The following is a 20,574-nucleotide window of genomic DNA, read 5'->3' as shown; positions in this document are numbered from 1 at the left end:
GGCAGAATGCATGTACAATGCCATTGTATAAAGGTAAGGGGCATAAAAGAGAGTGTTCAAACTAAAGGTATGAGTCTATTGAGTGTACCTGGTATGTTGTATAGGAGGGTGAAAGCATATACAGAGCATCAGATTGGAGAGGAGCACTGTGGTTTCAGAAGTGATAGAGGATGTATGGATCAGGGATATGCTTTAAAAAATGTGTGTGAGAAATACAAAGAAAAACATATGGATTTGTAGGTGGCATATATGGATCAGGAGAATGTATATGATGGAGTTGACAGAGATGCCTTGTGGAAAGTCTTAAGCTACTACAAGCAGTAAGAAGGGCGTAAGGCATGTATATGAGTAGGAAGGGAAGACACTGAATGTTTCCAAGTGAAGGCGGGTGTATGGCAGGGGTGTAAGATGTCACCATGGTTGATTAATTTGCTTATGGTTGGGGTGGCGATCGAGGCAAATGCAAAAGTCTTGGAGAGAGAGCCAAGTATGCAACCTGTGAGGGATAAAATTGCCTGGGAAGAGAGTCACTGTTCTTTGCTCATGAAACAGCACTGTGATGGATTCAAGTAAGAAACAGCAGAAGGTGGTGACTGAGCTTGGAAGAGCTTGTGAAAGGAGGAAGTTAGAGTAAATATGAAAAAAAGCAAGGTTATTAGGTTTAGCAGGGTTGAGTGACAGGTTAGCTAGGGTGTGAGTTTGAATGGAGGAAACCTGGTGGAAATGAAGTATTTTAGATTCCTGGGAGTGGACATTGGAGGGTGGATGAAGGGACTAAGGTTTTGGGAGCACTGAAGAATGTGAGAGAGGAAATCATCTGGAAGACCAAAAATGTTTAAAGATATAGCAGTCTCAACAATATTACATAGGAGCAAGCCTGTGCAGAGGTGGGTGGATGTGTTTTTCTTTTTTATGTAAAATGCTCCAGTCATGGACAAACGTTAACATCAAGACCAGGCCTTAATTGAAAGAAAGAGAGAATTACGAAATAGAGAAAGAAAAGACAAAGGAAAGTACTTACGAATTTTTGAGTATGTGACAGACCTGTCTTTTGAAAAGTGCCAGGTCATAGGTATTGGGAAAGACAGGAGAAGGTAGAGAGTTCAAAAGCTTCAAGGAGTAGGGAAAGAAGCAGTTATCAAAATGGCCCACCCTTGAGTTGCCAATGGCCACACAATAATCATGTGATGAAGCAGCTTGCCGAGTACTGTGGGGTCTAGCTAGAGGTTGGGGCACACAAGCAGCCAGCTCTCGGGAGCATAAACCAAAGTAATATCCATTGAAGAGGGCAAAAGAACCAACATTGTCTACCCAATTGAGATATCCTGTCCAAGTCTGAGTTTACTGAGAAAGCTGTGTCAAGACGAGAGGCAGATCAAGAGAGAGAAGAGAGAACAGAATTGAAGGATGTGGATGAATGCAATGGTGAGTCATCAGTGTATGAGAGCACTGGATTATTTGTGAAGAGGAAATTGTTGAAAAAAAGGAGGAAGTGTAGGGGACAGGACAGAACCTTGAGGGACACCACCGTTGATGAAGAAAAGGGGGAGGCTGATCCATCAACAACCACAGAGATAGATTGGCAGGAGAAGAAGCTAGATATGATGGAGCAAATTGAGGGAGAGAAACCAAAAAAGGAGAGCTTAGAGATGGGACCCTGATGTCACATCCTGTCAAAAGCCTTAAATATGTCAAGGGCAACTACAAATGACTCCCCAAAATCTTTCAGGGATGATGACCAGGCATTATTAAGATAAGAAAGAAAACCACCAATGGATCTTGCCTTAAGGAAGCCATACTGGTGATCAGAGAGAAGACTGTGATTTCTGGGGTGTTTAAGGATATGGAAGTTGAGGATGGATTCAAAGACTTTGTATATGGTAGCTGTCAAAGCAACTGGACAATAGTTAGAGGGGTCAGAACAGTCACCTTTCTTATGGATGAGATGTATCAATGAATGTTTCCAAGAAGGAAAAGTTTTGGTTTTAAGGAAGAAATGGAACAAATGAGCAAGCACAGGTGCAAGTCCAGAGGCACATTCTTTCAGAACATGGGGATGGATGCCATCATGACCATAATCCTTGCTTGTGTCCAGAGAAAAAAGTACTTTTTGGACAGTCTGAAGAGATTATGGGAAGAGACATAGGATTAGTAAGAGGAGCATCAAGGGGTGAAGGAATGTTAGAGTCTTCCAAGGTGGAGTTAGAGGAGAAATGGGAACCAAAGAAAGTCGCTTTGTCAATGGGAGAGACAGCTATAGCACCATCAGAATGGAAAAGTGAAAGAAAGGTAGAGTGACAGAAGTTGTTAGATATGCCCTTAACTAAAGACCAGAAAGACCTATCAGTAGATGATAGTGGATGAATAAAAGAACGCTTCACCTCATGGATATTGTGCTTGCAGCGATTATGTGCAATGATAAAAGCTGAATGGAAGCCAGAAAAAGGAGAAGTTTTCCAAGCTCGATATGCCTGATCCCTTGTCTGAATGGCCTTAGAACAGGAACGGTTGAATCATGGATTGGATGAAGATGTCGTCTTGAAGGAAGAGAGGACAAATGCTTCCATTCCCACAAGAATAACCTCAGCTATTTGTTTGAAATTATATGTTTGAGGATAATATATGGAGAGATGTAGCTTGACCAAGTAAGTAATGAAAGAGTAATATGTGGTAATAAAAAGTTGAAATAGGTGTGCTGAAATGAGTAGGTCATGTGGAAAGAATGAGTGAGGAAAGGTTGACAAAAAGGATACATGAATCAGAAGAGAAGGGAACAAGAAGAATGGGGAGACCAAACTCAGAAACGAACTTATAACAAACATGCTTTAAAAAAGGCTTCCACATTCTAATTACTTTTTATAATATCTTTCTTCCAAAATTTTCTATGAAGGGGACAAATCTCAAAACATGCTGGTAGCCATAAGGAAAGTGAAGGTGCTTGGATCTTTGTGTTTTATTTTCCTTGTGGCTAACAACATATTCCTGAATCATGTGTTCTGTGATTTATTTGCATGTCTGGTTATATGAAAGTGTACTGAAAATGAGTTTCAGTATTAAGAATTTTGCTATATAAATGACTTTTCAAAGTTGCATCTATTCTGTGCAGAGGGATGGGTGCACCTTTCAATTCTTTATGACAATTTTGACAAAGAATGAAAAATACAATATATTACTTAAAAATTTCTGAAATTAGTTACAAAAGTCATTCAATTACAAACATCACAAATGTTGCAATAAATCATCCTTCAAATAATTCTTGGAGTCACTTACTTTGAGATCAAGACTTTTTTTGACTGCACATGAACCCAGTGGACTCCACCAGAATTATCCCCCAAGATAAGGAAGTCCCCTTGAAGGATCCAAAGGACAAAGTCTATTGGTGCATCTAAGGCCAGCTGCATGAGGAGAGACGAGCATCCCTCATCAAAGACAAAAATGGTGCAGTCAAGAGCCACAGCTACATGACCCCAAGCAGCAGTAGCAAAAAGCTGAGGCAGATCAACTAGCTGTAATTAGACACCTATTTAAGTTTATAGCCAATCTTATGCTTTCGAGTTACATCACCTAATCATTCACTGTGATTTGATATACAGCCCTTCAACTTTTGTTGTTTAGTTTCTTAAGTTTCCAAACACACTACTACATTCAAAACTTTATGGTATAAATGTTTGTATATAATCACTCGCCATGAGCTCTCAAATAAAAGGTCCCTGAAAAGGATACCTAATGACTTACCGTACTATCAGACTGCAAGTACGCTAACTTCACAACCTCATACAAGGATGTTAATGAACTTAAATCACCAGCCTGACGAGTCTCCTCATCACTGTCAGCATACAGCACCTCCCACCTCACCATCTGGAGAAGAAAAAGTACCTGTCACCTAAATACAGAAAAACACATTAAGCATTAAGATTTCCGTACATGGACTAGAATGTTGCACAAAAGGAAAAATATACTGATGATTTTAACGAAATGCAAACTAAGCAATAAAAGAATATCATGGACTGAAGCAAACCTATAATGAAGTCTCGGAAAAAGATCTGGTTCCATAGGCGGACAACGCCTACTACCAGAATTCAAATATTTAATATACTTCATTTTGATATACCACACAAGAGAGGCCGAAGTGCTACAGGCACTCGAAGGCAGTCGCAACCAAAGTTATAATTAACCTGGATTCCTCTCGTGACACACTGACACTTGTCATTTGGGGCGACCGCCCTGTGTAGCCACTGCCCTCTTGGGCGCCCCAGTGCAGAGCAAAACAATACTGTAATTAACACGTTCAGTAAAGCAGAGGAAAAAACTCAATTGAATCACATGACTCTACTTTCATAGCAAAATCCATTACCTTGTTTTAGCACACTTAGACGACACTACAGATTATAAAACTCATGGAAAACATCAGGTTGACGTTCCTCCCCTGTATCAATCATTCGCGCCAATCTCAAAACAAAACATGAAGGGAAACGATGACTGACACAAAATTCCCTCAATATTTTATCGGTGTTACTATTTATGTTTCATTATAATGATTATTGAAGGTCTGCTTACACATGTACAATGTAAGTTTGACATGTACAATGTCAAACTTACACTTGAGAGAAAATGACAAGAGATGACCCCATTCTCTGTTCCTTCTATTGTAAAAGTAATATATATATATATATATATATATATATATATATATATATATATATATATATATATATATATATATATATATATATATATATATATATATATACTCCTGATCGCCTTTTCCCGCATTCACTGGGTAGCGCCAGAAACACCAGAAAGGCCGTATCCGCTCTCAACCATTCTCTACCTGTCATGTGCAATGCGCCGAAACCACAGCTCCCTATCCACAAACAGTCCCTATGTACCTTTCCGAGGATCACCCTGGAGGCTTTACATATCCTAGTTCAGTCCAATGACAGCATGTCGACCCCTGCATACCACATCGTTCCAACTCACTCTATCCCGCGCATGCTTTTCACCCTCCTGCGTGTTCAGGCCCCGAGTGCTCAAAATCTTTTATCACCGCATTCTTCCATCTCCAGCATGGTCTCCCCGTTTATTCTTATTCCTTTCACCTCTGACACATATATCCTCTTTGTCAACCTTTCTTCACCCATTTTCTCCATTAAGTCCAAACCATTGCAGCAAACTCTCTTTAGCTCTTTTTTCCCCTTTTCCTATATTTTTCGTTTTTCCTTTTTACCCCTTGTTTCCTTTTTCTACCAGACAACCCAGTCGTGGACCAATCAGCCCTCCTGTTGTCTGTCTTTCTCATGTAAACTCATGTTAACACGCTCTTTTTATCACTACACCTCTCTCTTAACCTTTCATTACTTGATCAAACCGCCTCAAACTCATGACTTACGCTTCTATGGTTCCATTCGCTGCCATGTCCACTCTCAAGCAACAAAAACACTTCACCTCCTCCATTTTTTCTCCATTCAAACTCACACCCTAATAACCTGTCCTTTAACTCTGCTAAACGTAATATCTTTGCTTTTATGCACATTTACTCTCCCTCCCTTCACGCACTCTTCCAAACTCAATCACTAACCCAATGTTTTGCACTAATCTTCCACCAGTGCAAATATCATCGGCAAACAAAACCACTTGGCTCACTTCCCAGGCCCTCTCATCCCCTACAGACTGCAAACTCGCCCCTCTCTCCAGGACTCTGGCATTTACTTGGCTACGTCTCTTCGTTGTACATCAACTGACTAATGTTTCTGTCTTGTTTTGATGATGTGATTATTACACGAAAGTGCACTTGGGAACTTATCGTGTTTAATTTCCCCGTGGACTCATAGGAATATATATATATATATATATATATATATATATATATATATATATATATATATATATATATATTCTTTTTTTTTCCAAAAGAAGGAACAGAGGGGAGCCAGGTGAGGATATTCCACAAAGGCCCAGTCCTCTGTTCTTAAGGCTACCTCGCTAATGCGGGAAATGGCGGATAGTTTAAAAGAAAGAAAAAAGAATATATATATATATATATATATATATATATATATATATATATATATAATTTATAGTACTTGATCGCCGTTTCCCGCGTTAGATAGCGAGCTAGACACTGTAGTTGGTTACAGTCATGCGCATGATCAAGCATTGCTAATAACTATGAGGAAAACTGAACATAGTAAGTCCTAAGTACACTTTCAAGCATAATCACATCGTTAGGGGAGATACAAAAATGAGATAATATACCTAGAACTATATACAAGGGTAGACTACAGCTGAAATTCGTATACGAAATTAATTGAAGAGGGAGAAATGTTAAAATATGAAAAATATCTAAAAAAAAGAATACTCCTTTCGATTTAGCCTAAAATTTCAATAGTTCTACTGATGCATTTCTTTTAGGAAACTACAATAGTTATTGGAGGACATTACATTACCATCCCGGTCCCATGTATCCTACAATGCCACCTTGTTAATTCACCATTATCATCACCCTATACATAACAAAATCATTCTGCTGCAAAGCCAATCAACGCTTGACGCTTCCCCATGTCCAGTCATAAACATTTCTCCCACAGTTATTTTCACGAGGCCACGAGTCCTTTCCTTATTATCCTGATTAGCAGCTTCTCCTTTAAGTAGCTCTTCCAACACCCTAGCTAGTTAAGTAACTTCCCCATAGGCTTCACCATCCTCCTCTAACTTTCCATAGGCTTCACCATCCTCCTCTAACTTTCCATAAGCTTCACCATCCTCCTCGCTCTAAGTTTCCCATACGCTTCACCATCCTCCTCGCTCTAAGTTTCCCATAGGCTTCACCATCCTCCTCGCTCTAACTTTCCATTAGCTTCACCATCCTCCTCGCTCTAACTTTCCATTAGCTTCACCATCCTCCTCGCTCTAACTTTCCATAGGCTTCACCATTCTCCTCGCTCTAACTTTCCATAGGCTTCACCATCCTCCTCGCTCCAAGTTTCCCATAGGCTTCACCATCCTCCTCGTTCTAACTTTCCTTTAGCTTCACCATCCTCCTCGCCCTAGCTTTCCCATAGGCTTCACCATCCTCCTGGCTCTAATTTCCCATACGCTTCACCATTCTCCTCGCTCTAACTTTCCCACAGGCTTCACCATCCTCCTCGCTCTAACTTTTTTAGGATTACCCTCAGTCAAGGTTACTCTCTTTGACCTTTCCAGGCCATTTTGCTTCTTTTCCAGCATCTTGTTATTTCTGCTGCACGAAGCTCGTTCTGGCCCCACCCCTCTTACCTAGTTCGTGTGGGAAACATGCCTCAGACTCAGGTATGGCTATTATCCCTTTACTCCCACCTACCTTAAAAGAAACATGGGTCGGACTTTGGTACTGAACTACCGGCTAAGACGCCAAAGGAAATACCATTTCCGGAAAAAAAAATCGAAGACAAAACAAAAGTTAGATTAACAGGACGGTATTAAGAAGGGTTCTTAGATCTATCAACTTCATTGTGAAAGGATAGGCTATGCCACTGACAGGCCTACCAAGTGGGTAGGACTATACCAGGGCAAAATTCCCGGGGATGGCCATCTGGAGACCCGAAAAAGGGGAGATAAAATTTGAAATATTGATAAAGTAATCGATCAATAACAAAAAGAAATATAAGTCATGAACATAAATGTTGTAAATATTATTTACTGTCTTGCCAACGCCCACTGTGCTTAAATGTGTAAATACGCAAAATACATGTTAATTATCATTACTGAGTTGATACATTATGATGTAACACTTCTTGTACATGCTGTACTTCTGATGAAATCCTGTAACACTTCTCGTACATGCTGTAATTCTGATGAAATCCTGTAACCAGTGGCTAATGTCCTCTTTGTCATATAGGTCACCCAACTCAGGGGTGGGGTGGTGGAGGGCCAGACATACCAATGCTTCACAAGAGCCCGTGTTAGGACTTGGCTGCCCAAACCAATGCATACTTTCAAGGTGGCAAGGTTTTATATATATATAAGAAAGAAAACAGACGAATTAGTATAGTCCTAAGCTCATACACCCACCCCATGTCTAGAGGGAGAAGTACTTAATGTTGGTGTATACCAAAAAAAATATATATATAGGGAATGGCATAGGATAAATTTGAAGGAATATTAGAATAATTCATCATGTAAGAAGAGATTTTAAGAACAGGTTGTGCGTCATAAGGAGACACAGATATAGACATCCAGTATGTATCTATTTTGGGTATGATGATGTTAATATGCCTCACGCCACATATTATCATTGCAGTGGTGTTTTATCTTCCTAATAGCTACTCAGAATGTTTACGTAAAAATCATCTGATAAGACATCTGCGGACATTTCTGATGTGGTCATGGCTTTATAGTCAATGACATTAAATTTTAATGCCATTGAAGAGAGACGATATGGAATTTTTAATCATACTGTACCACCCCCAAACTTCCTTGAAGACTAAAGCAACGATCATATACTTTCTGGCAGCTGCATTATGCGGGGTAATCCAACTGGTGAAACAAAAAGGCTTCGATTATATCTAATTAAAACTCTGGCAAGCACTGGACTTTGGATTCATGTGCAGAATGCACCCAATTTACGACACACACACACACAAACACATATACAAGTTTAATCAATGAGAGTTTTGTAAAGGAAACACTACATGAGATTCACATACTCGGCGATAAAAAGAATTAAATTTTCATCTGTGGATTATCACTTTCTAATAAATCAAAATGCCGGGTTTAAAAATCTATATCAGTAAATCTAAATTCTAAATATTTTTTGTTTCCGTATATAATACGCCATGACTGCGTCTATGCGCAGTGCGGTTCGCGTGCAATATCAGCTGATCATTCGTCTACGTTGCGGTAGTAATAGGAGAATCTGTGCAAGTAGAAACCTATGAGAGCTACGTCAAAGGTAAAAAAAAAAAGAGGGGGAAAGATTAATAAAACGATGATTACTCCATAGCGACCAGGAAGGACCTGTAGTTCACCTGTTAGTCTATGTAATTATATAAGAAGGAAATATATTTGTAAATGTGGGGGAGAGGATCTCCGGCAGGCATGGTAAACGTACTCATAATATTTAATTGAAAAGGGTGCAGAGCCATCCGAGATGATATACACTTGATATGTGAATTCCTATGGACAGTTTAGAGTCTTGTACAAAATGATTCAACACGATGGGTCCGCTATTAATATCACAAAAGTGTGAGGAAGGAAACACCGAACAGATTTACTGTATAGGAGCTGAAAGGCTGTCACGTATTTTATACGTAAGCCTATTGTAATACTTTTAGTAAAAGTGTGCTTTAGTGCCGCATTTACATTAATAGTGAAATCTGGGAAAATGTCTTAAGTATGGGGAATGAAGCAGGAGTGTGAATGGTATATTTCCTTGGTAGAGCATTATGTTCCATGCGATTGGTATGGCACCAATTGGTTAAATGGTTTTAATTGCCTGACCGGGATCATCTTCCATAACTTAAAAGAAACCTGACCCAATTTAAAGTAACTAACGGATTTAGCCTAAACTGTAGTGTTTGTAAAAGATAATCCTCATTGTTCTTATTGGAACACCTTTTTTTCTTTAGTGATCCTATTGCCAACAAAGTTGACATGTATGTCAACACTGGATAGAGACACTTTTATGCCAATATTGTGTATTTTCCTTCATGTCCATTAGTTAGTGAGTAAAAGTCCCATTTAACTGACACTGTTATGCCAATATTGTGTATTTTCCTTCATGTCCATTAGGTAGTGTGTAAAAGTCCCATTTAACTGTATTATTTTTAACTGGTGTTTTAATTATTTTGTTTTGCAATGCTAGTGTAGTGCCCAGAGAATCAAAGAGGCAGATTGTGATTTGGAGATTTACTCATCAATATACTCTGATTTGCAGTCTAGAGTATATTGATGATGAGTTTGAGAAGATATATTCAATTGGATCTAAGTGAAAGTTCCCTAGATCTTTCATTGTTAAATCCCTTAAGTTAGCAAAGAAATCATTTTATAGAGTTGAGCCCAAACCTCCCATTGACAACAAGAATCTTTTAGTTCTCCCTTTTAATGATAATTTTACTTTACTTCCCATGCTTAAATCCTTTAATTTAAATGTTGTTTTCAGCAACATTAATACTATAAAGAATACCTTAATCAGGAATTCTCCAGAAAATTCTCCTGGGTGCATCTATAAAGTGCCATGTAGAAGTTATAAATTTTATGTTAGGCAGACTGGTAAGGATCTTTCTGTTAGACTTAAGCAACGTAAATATAGTATAAGAACAGGACAAGAATCAAATGCCTTGTTTAATCACGTTAAAAACTATGATCATTGTACTGACTGGAGTAATGCCATCTCAGTTATTAACTCTAACTCTATTACCATGAGAAATATCATTGAATCTTCTATTATTAAATACACAAAGAATTATAATCTTAATATTAGTGAAGGTCTATACAAATTGGATAACTTTATTGTTGATAAAATTTTTAAACAATTCACCTTGTCCACATAATAAGTTTATGATACACTCGTGTCTGTCTTGGACAATCGCATGTTTACCAAATGGCGTCCTAGCTGCGTATCTTCATTGTATATCAATTGACTTATATTTCTCTTGTGTCTCCCCTGATGATGTGATTATTACACGAAAGTGCACTTGGGAACTTATCGTGTATCATTTTCCCCTTGGACTGCTGCATGTTCAGGCCCCGATCCCTCAAAATCCCCAGGAGAGATAGGAGAGAGAATGAGTGAGGAAAGATTGACAAAGAGGATATATATGTCAGAGGCAGAGGGAAGGAGAAGTGGGAGACCAAATTGAAGGTGGAAGGATGGAGTGAAAAAGTTTTTCAACGATCAGGGCCTGAACATACAGGAGGGTGAAAGGTATGCAAGGAATAGAGTAAATTGGAACGATGTGGTATACCGGGGTGTACATGCTGTCAGTGGATTGAGCATGTGTGGTGGGGTGGCGACAGGAATGGATGAAGGCTGCAAGTGTGGATGTGTACATGTGTATATATGTATATGTCTGTGTATGTATATGTTTAAATGTATAGGTACGTATATGTTTGTGTGTGTGGGTGTGTATGTATATACATGTGTATGTGTGTGGGTTAGGCCATTCTTTTGTCTGTTTCCTTGCGCTACCTCGCTAACACAGGAGACAGTGACTAAGTTTAATGAAAAATATGATAAAATAATACGTATATATATATATATATATGTGGGTGTATGAGTGGATGGGCCATTTTTCCTCTGTTTCCTGGCGCTACGTTGCTTGACACGAGATACTGTAGAAATTACAGAATGCTGCCTACTCAAGGTTACACGAGTGAAAAGTTATGTCAAGTGAGGCTGAATCATTTGGAGTACTGTCTTGGTGAAGAACTTCACACTCCAAATGAGTCTACTTTTCCTTGCTACAGAAGGAAGTGCAGCCTTGTACTACAGGAACCTATAGAAAGGTCCTAGATAACACCAAGACTCTTTCATAGAAATTTATCCTTGGGTAATTATTAATAAATGAAATGTAATACAGTATATGAATGTTATCGACTCCATGTGTTCATGGTTACATTGCAAGTATAAGTTGCCTGTGATGAGGCTGTATCATTAGGAGTACAGTCTATTCAAATAAATTACACTAAAGGAGTCCAACAGTGGAGCCTTGGACTGCAGGAGCTTTTAATGAAATAGTAAATTTATAGACTTTAAACCCCAGCCAGACACAAATCCAGCTCACAGCCTCCAGTCACCTTGAATGGACTTTTTTTTTCTCCAAAAGAACAAAACACTAAAGCATTCTTGGCATCGGGTATGACACATTTAACATTCACTCTCCACACCAATAACATCAACGCCAAAGCAACATGTGAACTAAATGCACACAGGACACTAACTGGCACCAAAGTTGGACAAGGTAAAGAATCCCTTGAATTCTCCCCACTTTGAACTGCCTCACTTGCCCTGTCTTCCACTATATTCTCTGAAGCAGATGTAACATATTTCCTCATCATATTAAGCATTCTTCCTTCTCAGTTCCTTAGCCTGACCAGCTGCTCCTGTGAAAGACAGCCTTTGAAAGTATTAAATGTGCTGTCTTGGTTTATGTTGGTCATCTCATGCTCATGCTCAGTATTCTGTCATCTCTTCCCTGTATGCTGTTTCAAATATCTTTGTACCATGGCAGTGGAACTGGTTTTCAGGTTTTTGGATTGCTTTGCTCCTTTTGTTCATAGAGGGTTGTATAAAGTTTCCAAATTCTCCAGGATGGTACTAGTGTAGTCTAAATTTTCACTAAAGAGTGCTGAAATCCTTTTTTTTTCAGGAAAGAACTTGAGTTTGATCCTTGAGCAAAATGCATATACATGCTATCATTTGCTTTCTCAAAGTCTGTTTGATCGTAATTGATTTCTGATATATTTGTCTGTGGGGAAGTAGTCTATATGAAGAATCTTGTTTTGTCATTAATCCTTACAGTGGTTATTGGCTCACTGAATACTAGTTTGTACTGCTTTCTCTCAGATTACAATTTGTGTCTTGTGCTGTCTTTGCTGGATTTTGTTCCTCTTGGTGATTTATTGTTTATTACTGAGAAATGGTAACAAGTATGGAAAAACTGTGATACATCAGTTAATACAGTAATTACCAACTTGTACAGTATGGGGGGGGGGGTTGCTCTACACTTGAGGAGCCCTTTCTCCTGGACTTTCTGTGCCATCAAGTAACCTTGTATCAACTGCCGACTTTGATAGCCTCATTCATCAGTTTATATCAACCATCCATAACTCTTACACTAAACCAGTGATTCTTAACATCCTTTCTAACTATCTATTTGCTCAGTGTCTTTCATGGTCTCAGATTACTTTGGTATTGCATCTCTTGGAGAACTTTTCAATGTCCGTGTCATTCTGCTGATTTAGAAATTTGACAGGTGTTATTAAAATACCTTCTCCCTTTTCTCCATAGCAGGCAGCTCTGAAGCCCTCAGCCTATCATGCTAAATTATTTCAATTCAGGTACCATTTTAGTTGCTCCAGTTTGTACCCTCGTCAAATCTTTTTGCTTCTTTACGTGCAGTGACCAATCAGGCATAGTTCTGACTTGGACTAACATATGTTGTGAGTAGCTTACATAGTTAATCTTTATCCGTGTTCTTGACTGCAGTTCTAATACCTATATTTGTCAGCAGACACTTTGCTTTATTCATATTTCTCCTTATATGCAGCTTTGGCAACAGAAGGCCCAATTTTCCTCACCATTCTCCATATGTGCAGCTTGACAACAAATTAGGCTCAAAATTGGCTCTTTTTGCATGTGTGTGCACTGCCTCTGCTTGTCTCTAATGAAATCTGAATAATATCCACGGCACAAGGAACATTTAGTTTATCTTGAGGTCCTATTTTGTGTGTAGCTGGTATCTGAGTGTCATTTTTTGAAGTTTGGAAGGGGGAAGGATGTTGATACTATTGTGTTATATATGTTTATAAGAGCTCTGAAGAAATTACCTTTCATCCATTTTACACTCATAATATTTTTAAGGTTTTTGAAATTATGTTATCAATATACGATCTTTTGCTAATGTATAGGGAATTAGAAGTTATGGGAAATCCTAGAAATGGTACAAAAATTGAACAGGAGATAAGGAACATTTAAGATAACATCTCTATGAAGTCATAGTTTTTATCATAAGTAACATACTGAGAACTTTTACTGCACAGAATCTTAAATAGAAGAGTACTGAAAATATAACTGGGATTTCAGTGATTATAAATTGATATTCAGTGACCTGAACACCGGAAGCAAAGGTAGCAGGGTGGACTTTATTTGAAAAGAAAAAAAGCTGAAAAATGCGTTATCACTCAGGTGAAGGTCAAGTACTTCTGATACAGGATGTTGGTGCAGATAAATGATAGATTCTCACATGAGATGGAAGCAGACTGAAGAGTGAAGTTCAAGAGTTTAAGTGTCATGTCTAGCCTGGCTCTCACATCTTTAGTTTGCTGTCATCATTGTTGTGAATTTTAACGGGTGCTCCGTAACTTCATTGTATATCTTACTCAAGGTAAATCTCTTAGTTTCAGAATTAAATATTATTCTTGACAGTTGCTGAAAAAAATTCCTCACAGTTTTTGTATTGTCTACAAAGAATTTTGTATAGCTTTAAGATATAGTGATGGACTATTTTGGCAGAAATTAATTGGGAATTTGCCTGAGGTGATTGGGGTTTACTGTTTTCTTTTTTTTGTTGAAGGCTTCAACCATGGACATAAGTTCACATCAAGACTGGGCCTTAATTGATATATAAAGAGGTTAATGAAAGAAAAAGAAGAAACAAGGAAAATGATTTACAAATTTTAAAGGAAGTGAAAAACCTGTCCTTTAAAGAGTTCCAGGGCTTAGTGATTGGGAAAGGCATGAGAGGGTAAAGAGTACCAAAGCCCATAGGTGGAGAGAAAGAAACAGTAATCAAAATGGCCCACGCTTGAGTTGTCAGTGTCTGTGTGACATTGAAGGGCAAGTGGGTCAAGTTTTGAGGTTAGCCTGGGAAATTGGTAAGTTGGACTGCATTCCACTCAACTTTGTCAAATAAAGTTACATTGACAGCACATTGTCCCCTGTATACCACATTCCTGCAATTCCACTCTGGCCCATGTCTGCCTCACACCCCTCTTCATGCTGAGGCCCTTAGCCTTCAAAGTATCTTTTACTCCATCCTTCGACCTCCCCCTTGGTTAACCACTTTTCCTTTTTCCTTCCTTTTCTGACATGTTTACTCCCTTAGTCATCCTCTCCTCATTCATGGTCTTCATGTATTCAAACCACATCAGCACATCCTCTTCAGCTCTTTTATATATATTTCCCTTACTACCACACCTCTCTCTTTTCCTGTCACTTCTTATTTGCTCACACCACATAATGTCTTCAAACATTTCATTTCTAACACATTTACCCTCTTAACATTTTTGCCCAAGGCCCATATTGCATCCATACAACTCTATTGGGACCACTATACTATCAGACTTATGGTAACTATCTTTCCCTTGAAGACTGTGACCTTTCTCTCTAGACATTCCTCAATGTACCCAGGACCTTAAACCCTTCACTCACCCTATGGTTGACTTCAGTTCCCATGGTTCCATTCTTTTCCCTAACCATCCCAAGGGATCTAAAACTCAACTTCTTCCAGGCTCTCTCTGTTCAAACTCACACTCCAAATCTGTTATCTTTCAATTTCCTCACAGTTAGAGATTGCACTTTGAGAAGCCCCTCACTCATTATATAGCATAGTTGATTTTGTTATATTTCATTAATAAACAACTGCATTGATGGAATTACTTCTCCTGCAGAGAAGATGTGGGAACTGGAGGACTTCACAGAGATTCGTAGGTGGTATGCACTTCACCTCCTTTTGTGCGTCACTTTCTTTATCTCTGGCGTGATAATCAATGCAGTTCAGTTTCTACTGTATGTCACATTGAGGCCCTTCAGCAAATCTCTGTACTGCTCCATAAACTACTACCTCATGTATTCACTTATGTCCCGTAAGTATTTTTTTTTTTTTTTACTTTATTTTCTTGTATTGTCTTGTTTGTAAATTTTGAATTTTAGGTGGTTATAGAGAGCCAGTAAATAATACGTAAGTACACTACCTGTGCCACATGATGAAAACCCATTTCATAAGTATTTAATTTTAAGAAAATTTAGCCTTTTATTAGTAATGGCAATATTCTTGAATTAAGATTATAAAGATGATGTAAATGTTGTAGATCAGGCTAACATTAACTCCTTAACTGCACAATTCCTCAGAAGTTATCCTACCCAAATATGAAAAAACTGAGGATTGGATTTTCCATGTAGAATACAGTACATGAAATAAATTTTGAAGAAAATTCTCCCAGAAGTTGTATACTTTCCTCTGTGTTGATATGTAAGGGTGTTGGATGGACATGTAAGGACTTGGACTGGCAGCATGGATGCTGCTATTCTTTATAGGTATATGATAATTATGTGTTTTGGGGAAATGATTTCATTCTTCATATATGAATCACTTTTCATACTTTTTGTTTTTCCTGGGCATGATTTTTACATTTCACATAGATGAATAAATGAAAAACTTAGTCATCAAAAATATAAGCTGTAATACAATAGATTTTATTTTCATTCAAAAAGGCTACACCTGTGAGCCTGTGAATCTTGCAAAGATGATATATGCCCACTCATACAGTTTCTGTGCTTATATGGATGACGAATGCCTACTCTGACAGTTTGTGTGCTGAGATGGAAGACATTTGTCCAGCTGTGGTGGTAGGCTGCTAATGACATCAGAGTAATTGGTAGAAGGAAACTTCAGCTGGAACTTTAGATAAAAGCTGGACCCAGTAGTGTCATATGACATGAAATAGTAACATAGCTAGTTATAGAAGCATTAAGCAGTGTCTCATAGGTTTAGAGACCAAAAATACTTTTATACAATAACATCAGATTAATGTGTATATTTTTCTCAGCCCCTGAGCTATGATTTATGGTAAATATGTCATTCACCTTACGAGCAGATTTCATGGAAAAATTAGTCTTTAAAACATCACATAACAAAAATAAAGAATTGCCTGTAGGCGAAAGGGAAACTTAATTCTTAATCATTTATCTACCTTGGTTTTGCCATGGTGAAGAGCTGATGGTAGTATCTTGATGGGGGGCAGTGCAGAAAGTAAGGCATGTAGTAGTGGGAAGAGGGGCTGATGGAGGGTAGCAGTGGGTGTGTGATTCTATCTGCTCCATCGCAGATACTTTTATTTGTCTTCTTTTTCTCACACTATGTACCTCCTTCCAAAACATATTCTCATCCTCCCTGAAGTTTGCCAATACTTTCTTGCCCACAACTCTCAATTGCCCTCTTTTTCAGCCCCTGTATTTTCTTCTTAGCCTTGCGCTACTTCCCATTGTACAACCCCTAGTCATTCACATTCCTTCCATATAGGTAATGACCTACCACTTTTTTATTTATTTATTGTACTTAATCACTGTTTCCCACATCAGTGAGATAGTGCTAGGAAACAGATGAAAAATGGCCCATCCACTCATATACACACATATATATACATAAATGCCCATACACACACATATACATGCTTATACATATCAACATATACATAGGTATACATACACGTATATACATATGTACATATTCATATTAGCTTGCCTTCATGCATTCCTTTCGCTACCCCACCACACAGACAAAAAAAGGCCACATTCATTCACACTCAGTCTCTAGCTGTCACATGTAGTGCACCAAAACCACAGCTCCCTATCCACATCTAGGCTCCAAAGACCTTTCCATGGTTTACCCTAGACGCTTCACATGCCCTGGCTCAGTCCGTTGACAGCGCATCAACCCCTAGTATACCACATCATTCCAATTCACTCTATTCCTTGCACACCTCTCATCCTCCTGCATGTTCAGGCCCTGAATGCTCAAAATCTCTTTCAATCCATCCTTTCACCTCCAATATGGTCTCCTGGTTCTCCTTGTTCCCTTCACCTCTGACACATATATCCTCTTTGTCAATCGTTCCTCCCTCATTCTCTCCATATGTCCAGACCATTTCAACACACCTTCTGCTCTCTCAACTACACTTTTTATTTCCATACATCTCTTACTCTTTCATTACTTAATCAGACCGCCTCACACCACATATTGTCCTCAAACGTTTCATTTCCAACACATCCACCCTCCTCCATACACTTTTTTATACATATTTATATTTAACGGATCATCTAATTCGCTTATTTATTCACCAGAGGTGTTGTTTTTGGCTGAATGGTGGTCAGGGTCTGATGTACGTGTATTTGCATCTGATGAATCCTTCCAAAAATGGGGAAAAGAGCATGCGTTAATCATCATGAACCACTCATATGAAATTGACTGGCTGATGGGATGGATCATTGCTGACCGCTCTCAAATTCTTGGGGTAAGTTATTTTTATTGTATGTGTTTATTGTTGAAAAATACCTTACAGTGTGATAAATACTTTTATGTAGGTTTACTATTCTTGAATGCATTTTTGACTGGTATATTTTCAGACCTTTTTTCTTACCGTATGTAGGTTTGCAGCAGGGGTGTGTGATGTCTCCATGGTTGTTTAATTTGTTTATGGACGGGGTTGTTAGGGAGGTAAATGCAAGAGTTTTGGAAAGAGGGGCAAGTATGAAGTCTGTTGGGGATGAGAGAGCTTGGGAAGTGAGTCAGTTGTTGTTCGCTGATGATACAGCGCTGGTGGCTGATTCATGTGAGAAACTGCAGAAGCTGGTGACTGAGTTTGGAAAAGTGTGTGGAAGAAGAAAGTTAAGAGTAAATGTGAATAAGAGCAAGGTTATTAGGTACAGTAGGGTTGAGGGTCAAGTCAATTGGGAGGTGAGTTTGAATGGAGAAAAACTGGAGGAAGTGAAGTGTTTTAGATATCTGGGAGTGGATCTGGCAGCGGATGGAAGCAGAAGTGGATCATAGGGTGGGGGAGGGGGCGAAAATCCTGGGGGCCTTGAAGAATGTGTGGAAGTCGAGAACATTATCTCGGAAAGCAAAAATGGGTATGTTTGAAGGAATAGTGGTTCCAACAATGTTGTATGGTTGCGAGGCGTGGGCTATGGATAGAGTTGTGCGCAGGAGGATGGATGTGCTGGAAATGAGATGTTTGAGGACAATGTGTGGTGTGAGGTGGTTTGATCGAGTGAGTAACGTAAGGGTAAGAGAGATGTGTGGAAATAAAAAGAGCGTGGTTGAGAGAGCAGAAGAGGGTGTTTTGAAGTGGTTTGGGCACATGGAGAGGATGAGTGAGGAAAGATTGACCAAGAGGATATATGTGTCGGAGGTGGAGGGAACAAGGAGAAGAGGGAGACCAAATTGGAGGTGGAAAGATGGAGTGAAAAAGATTTTGTGTGATCGGGCCCTGAACATGCAGGAGGGTGAAAGGAGGGCAAGGAATAGAGTGAATTGGAGCGATGTGGTATACCGGGGTTGACGTGCTGTCAGTGGATTGAAGCTGGGCATGTGAAGCGTCTGGGGTAAACCATGGAAAGCTGTGTAGGTATGTATATTTGCGTGTGTGGACGTATGTATATACATGTGTATGGGGGGGGGGGTTGGGCCATTTCTTTCGTCTGTTTCCTTGCGCTACCTCGCAAGCGCGGGAGACAGCGACAAAGTATAATAAATATAAATGTGAATGACCATGTTAACAGTATGGGGAGGGAGTTTTACAATTAAAGGACCACATTTCATAAACATTTTTCCAACCATACAACTGTATAAACATCTGTTTACTGTTTATATTCATTTTCAGCACAACTGAACTCTAATATTGTAGAAGTACTTCTTTACATCTATTCTAACAAGTTGTGTGTTAAGTTTCTTGCTGTTACTCTCATTTGCTTTATCTTTGTATCTTTCAAAGAACTGTTCACCATTGATATTGTCAAATTAATTTAGAAAGTTTGTAATACATCCAAATTATTATTGTTTTTTCTATGTAGGGCAAAGATATATCCTCAAACATCTCTCTGTAATGCATGTTTCTTACTTCAGCTACTCTTTGCCTCCCCAGGACCTTTTGTGTTTAAAGTGTTTTTGAGGTTTAGGTCAAATTGGAAAAATAGTTTATTAACAGTTTCTCAACAATATACTTAAATGCAGTTCAGATACTGGTCACAGTATGGTGGATTGCTAAAACGTTGCCTTCCTCAGACAGTGGAGTTTTAAAAATATATGAAATACTAAAGGAATTGCAGAGAAAGCCATTTCAAAATTACAAACCTTCCCGACGATGACACATTCATGGGCTGCTCAGGGTCGAATGCATAGGTTCAGATCCTGGTTGCAGCATTTGGTCCTTAGTCAATCCAGCTGCTCATCCACCCTTTAGGTTTGTTTGATAAAGTGGATTCCTAGTTTAGACTACTGTATATTAATTTTTTTTTTATTATTATACTTGACCGCCATTTCCTGCATTAGCAAGGTAGCATCAGGAAACAGACAAAGAAAGACCCATCCTCTCACATACACATATATACACATACACGTACATATACATGCATATATATACTCATGTACATACTTGCTCATGTGTATCCATTCACGGCGCCACCCCACCCCTCAGGAAACAGTATCGCCAACCCCTACATTCGCAAGGTAGTGCCAGGAAACAAATGTAGGAAGGCTGCATCCCCTAACATTCATACATGAGCTGTCATGTGTAATGCACAGAAACCACGGCTCTCTATCCACATCCAGGCCCCATAGACCTTTCCATGGTTTACCCCGGATGTTTCAGATGCCCTGGTTCAGTCCATTGACTTTATTCACTTTATTCCATGCATGCCTTTCACTCTCCTGTAAGTTCAGGCCATAATCACGTTAATGAGATGGCCTTGATTAGAGCCTCAGCTGCCTGTGCTATCTAAGTTAAAAATACAAAAAGCTAAACACATTGCCCAGTACACATTTAAAAGTTGGTGTGCCATTAAGTGCCTTTTAAATATTTTTGAGTTAGTGCCACTTA

The 20,574-nt window shown here is 38.9% G+C and overlaps 2 protein-coding genes across 5 annotated transcripts in view; one reads left to right on the top strand and one right to left on the bottom strand.

Moving 5' to 3' along the window:
- rod (rough deal) overlaps positions 1-4,467 on the bottom strand; it is a 75,894-nt gene extending 71,427 nt beyond the window's left edge. Inside the window, exons 1-3 of the mRNA XM_071676261.1 lie at positions 4,355-4,467; positions 3,736-3,858; positions 3,271-3,506 (exon numbers count right to left, since the gene is read on the bottom strand). Coding sequence (XP_071532362.1) covers positions 3,271-3,506; positions 3,736-3,858 — 359 coding nt within the window. The 5' untranslated portion in view covers positions 4,355-4,467. The remainder of the gene's footprint in view (positions 1-3,270; positions 3,507-3,735; positions 3,859-4,354) is intronic.
- A 4,338-nt stretch (positions 4,468-8,805) lies between these two features.
- LOC139756609 (1-acyl-sn-glycerol-3-phosphate acyltransferase delta-like) overlaps positions 8,806-20,574 on the top strand; it is a 28,862-nt gene continuing 17,093 nt past the window's right edge. The window contains exons 1-3 of one of the 4 annotated variants that reach the window (XM_071676257.1): positions 8,806-8,929; positions 15,370-15,564; positions 17,822-17,991. In XM_071676257.1, coding sequence (XP_071532358.1) covers positions 15,375-15,564; positions 17,822-17,991 — 360 coding nt within the window. In that variant the 5' untranslated portion in view covers positions 8,806-8,929; positions 15,370-15,374. Of the gene's footprint in view, positions 8,930-13,945; positions 14,085-15,369; positions 15,565-17,821; positions 17,992-20,574 lie in introns of those variants that run through there. The other 3 variants (XM_071676260.1, XM_071676258.1, XM_071676259.1) reach the window with 3 other exon arrangements.

The sequence above is a fragment of the Panulirus ornatus genome, chromosome 22, assembly GCF_036320965.1.
Source record: "Panulirus ornatus isolate Po-2019 chromosome 22, ASM3632096v1, whole genome shotgun sequence".
Classification (NCBI taxonomy): domain Eukaryota; kingdom Metazoa; phylum Arthropoda; class Malacostraca; order Decapoda; family Palinuridae; genus Panulirus; species Panulirus ornatus.
Note: the sequence above shows the minus strand (reverse complement) of the source record. Positions and strands in the feature narration are given on the sequence as shown.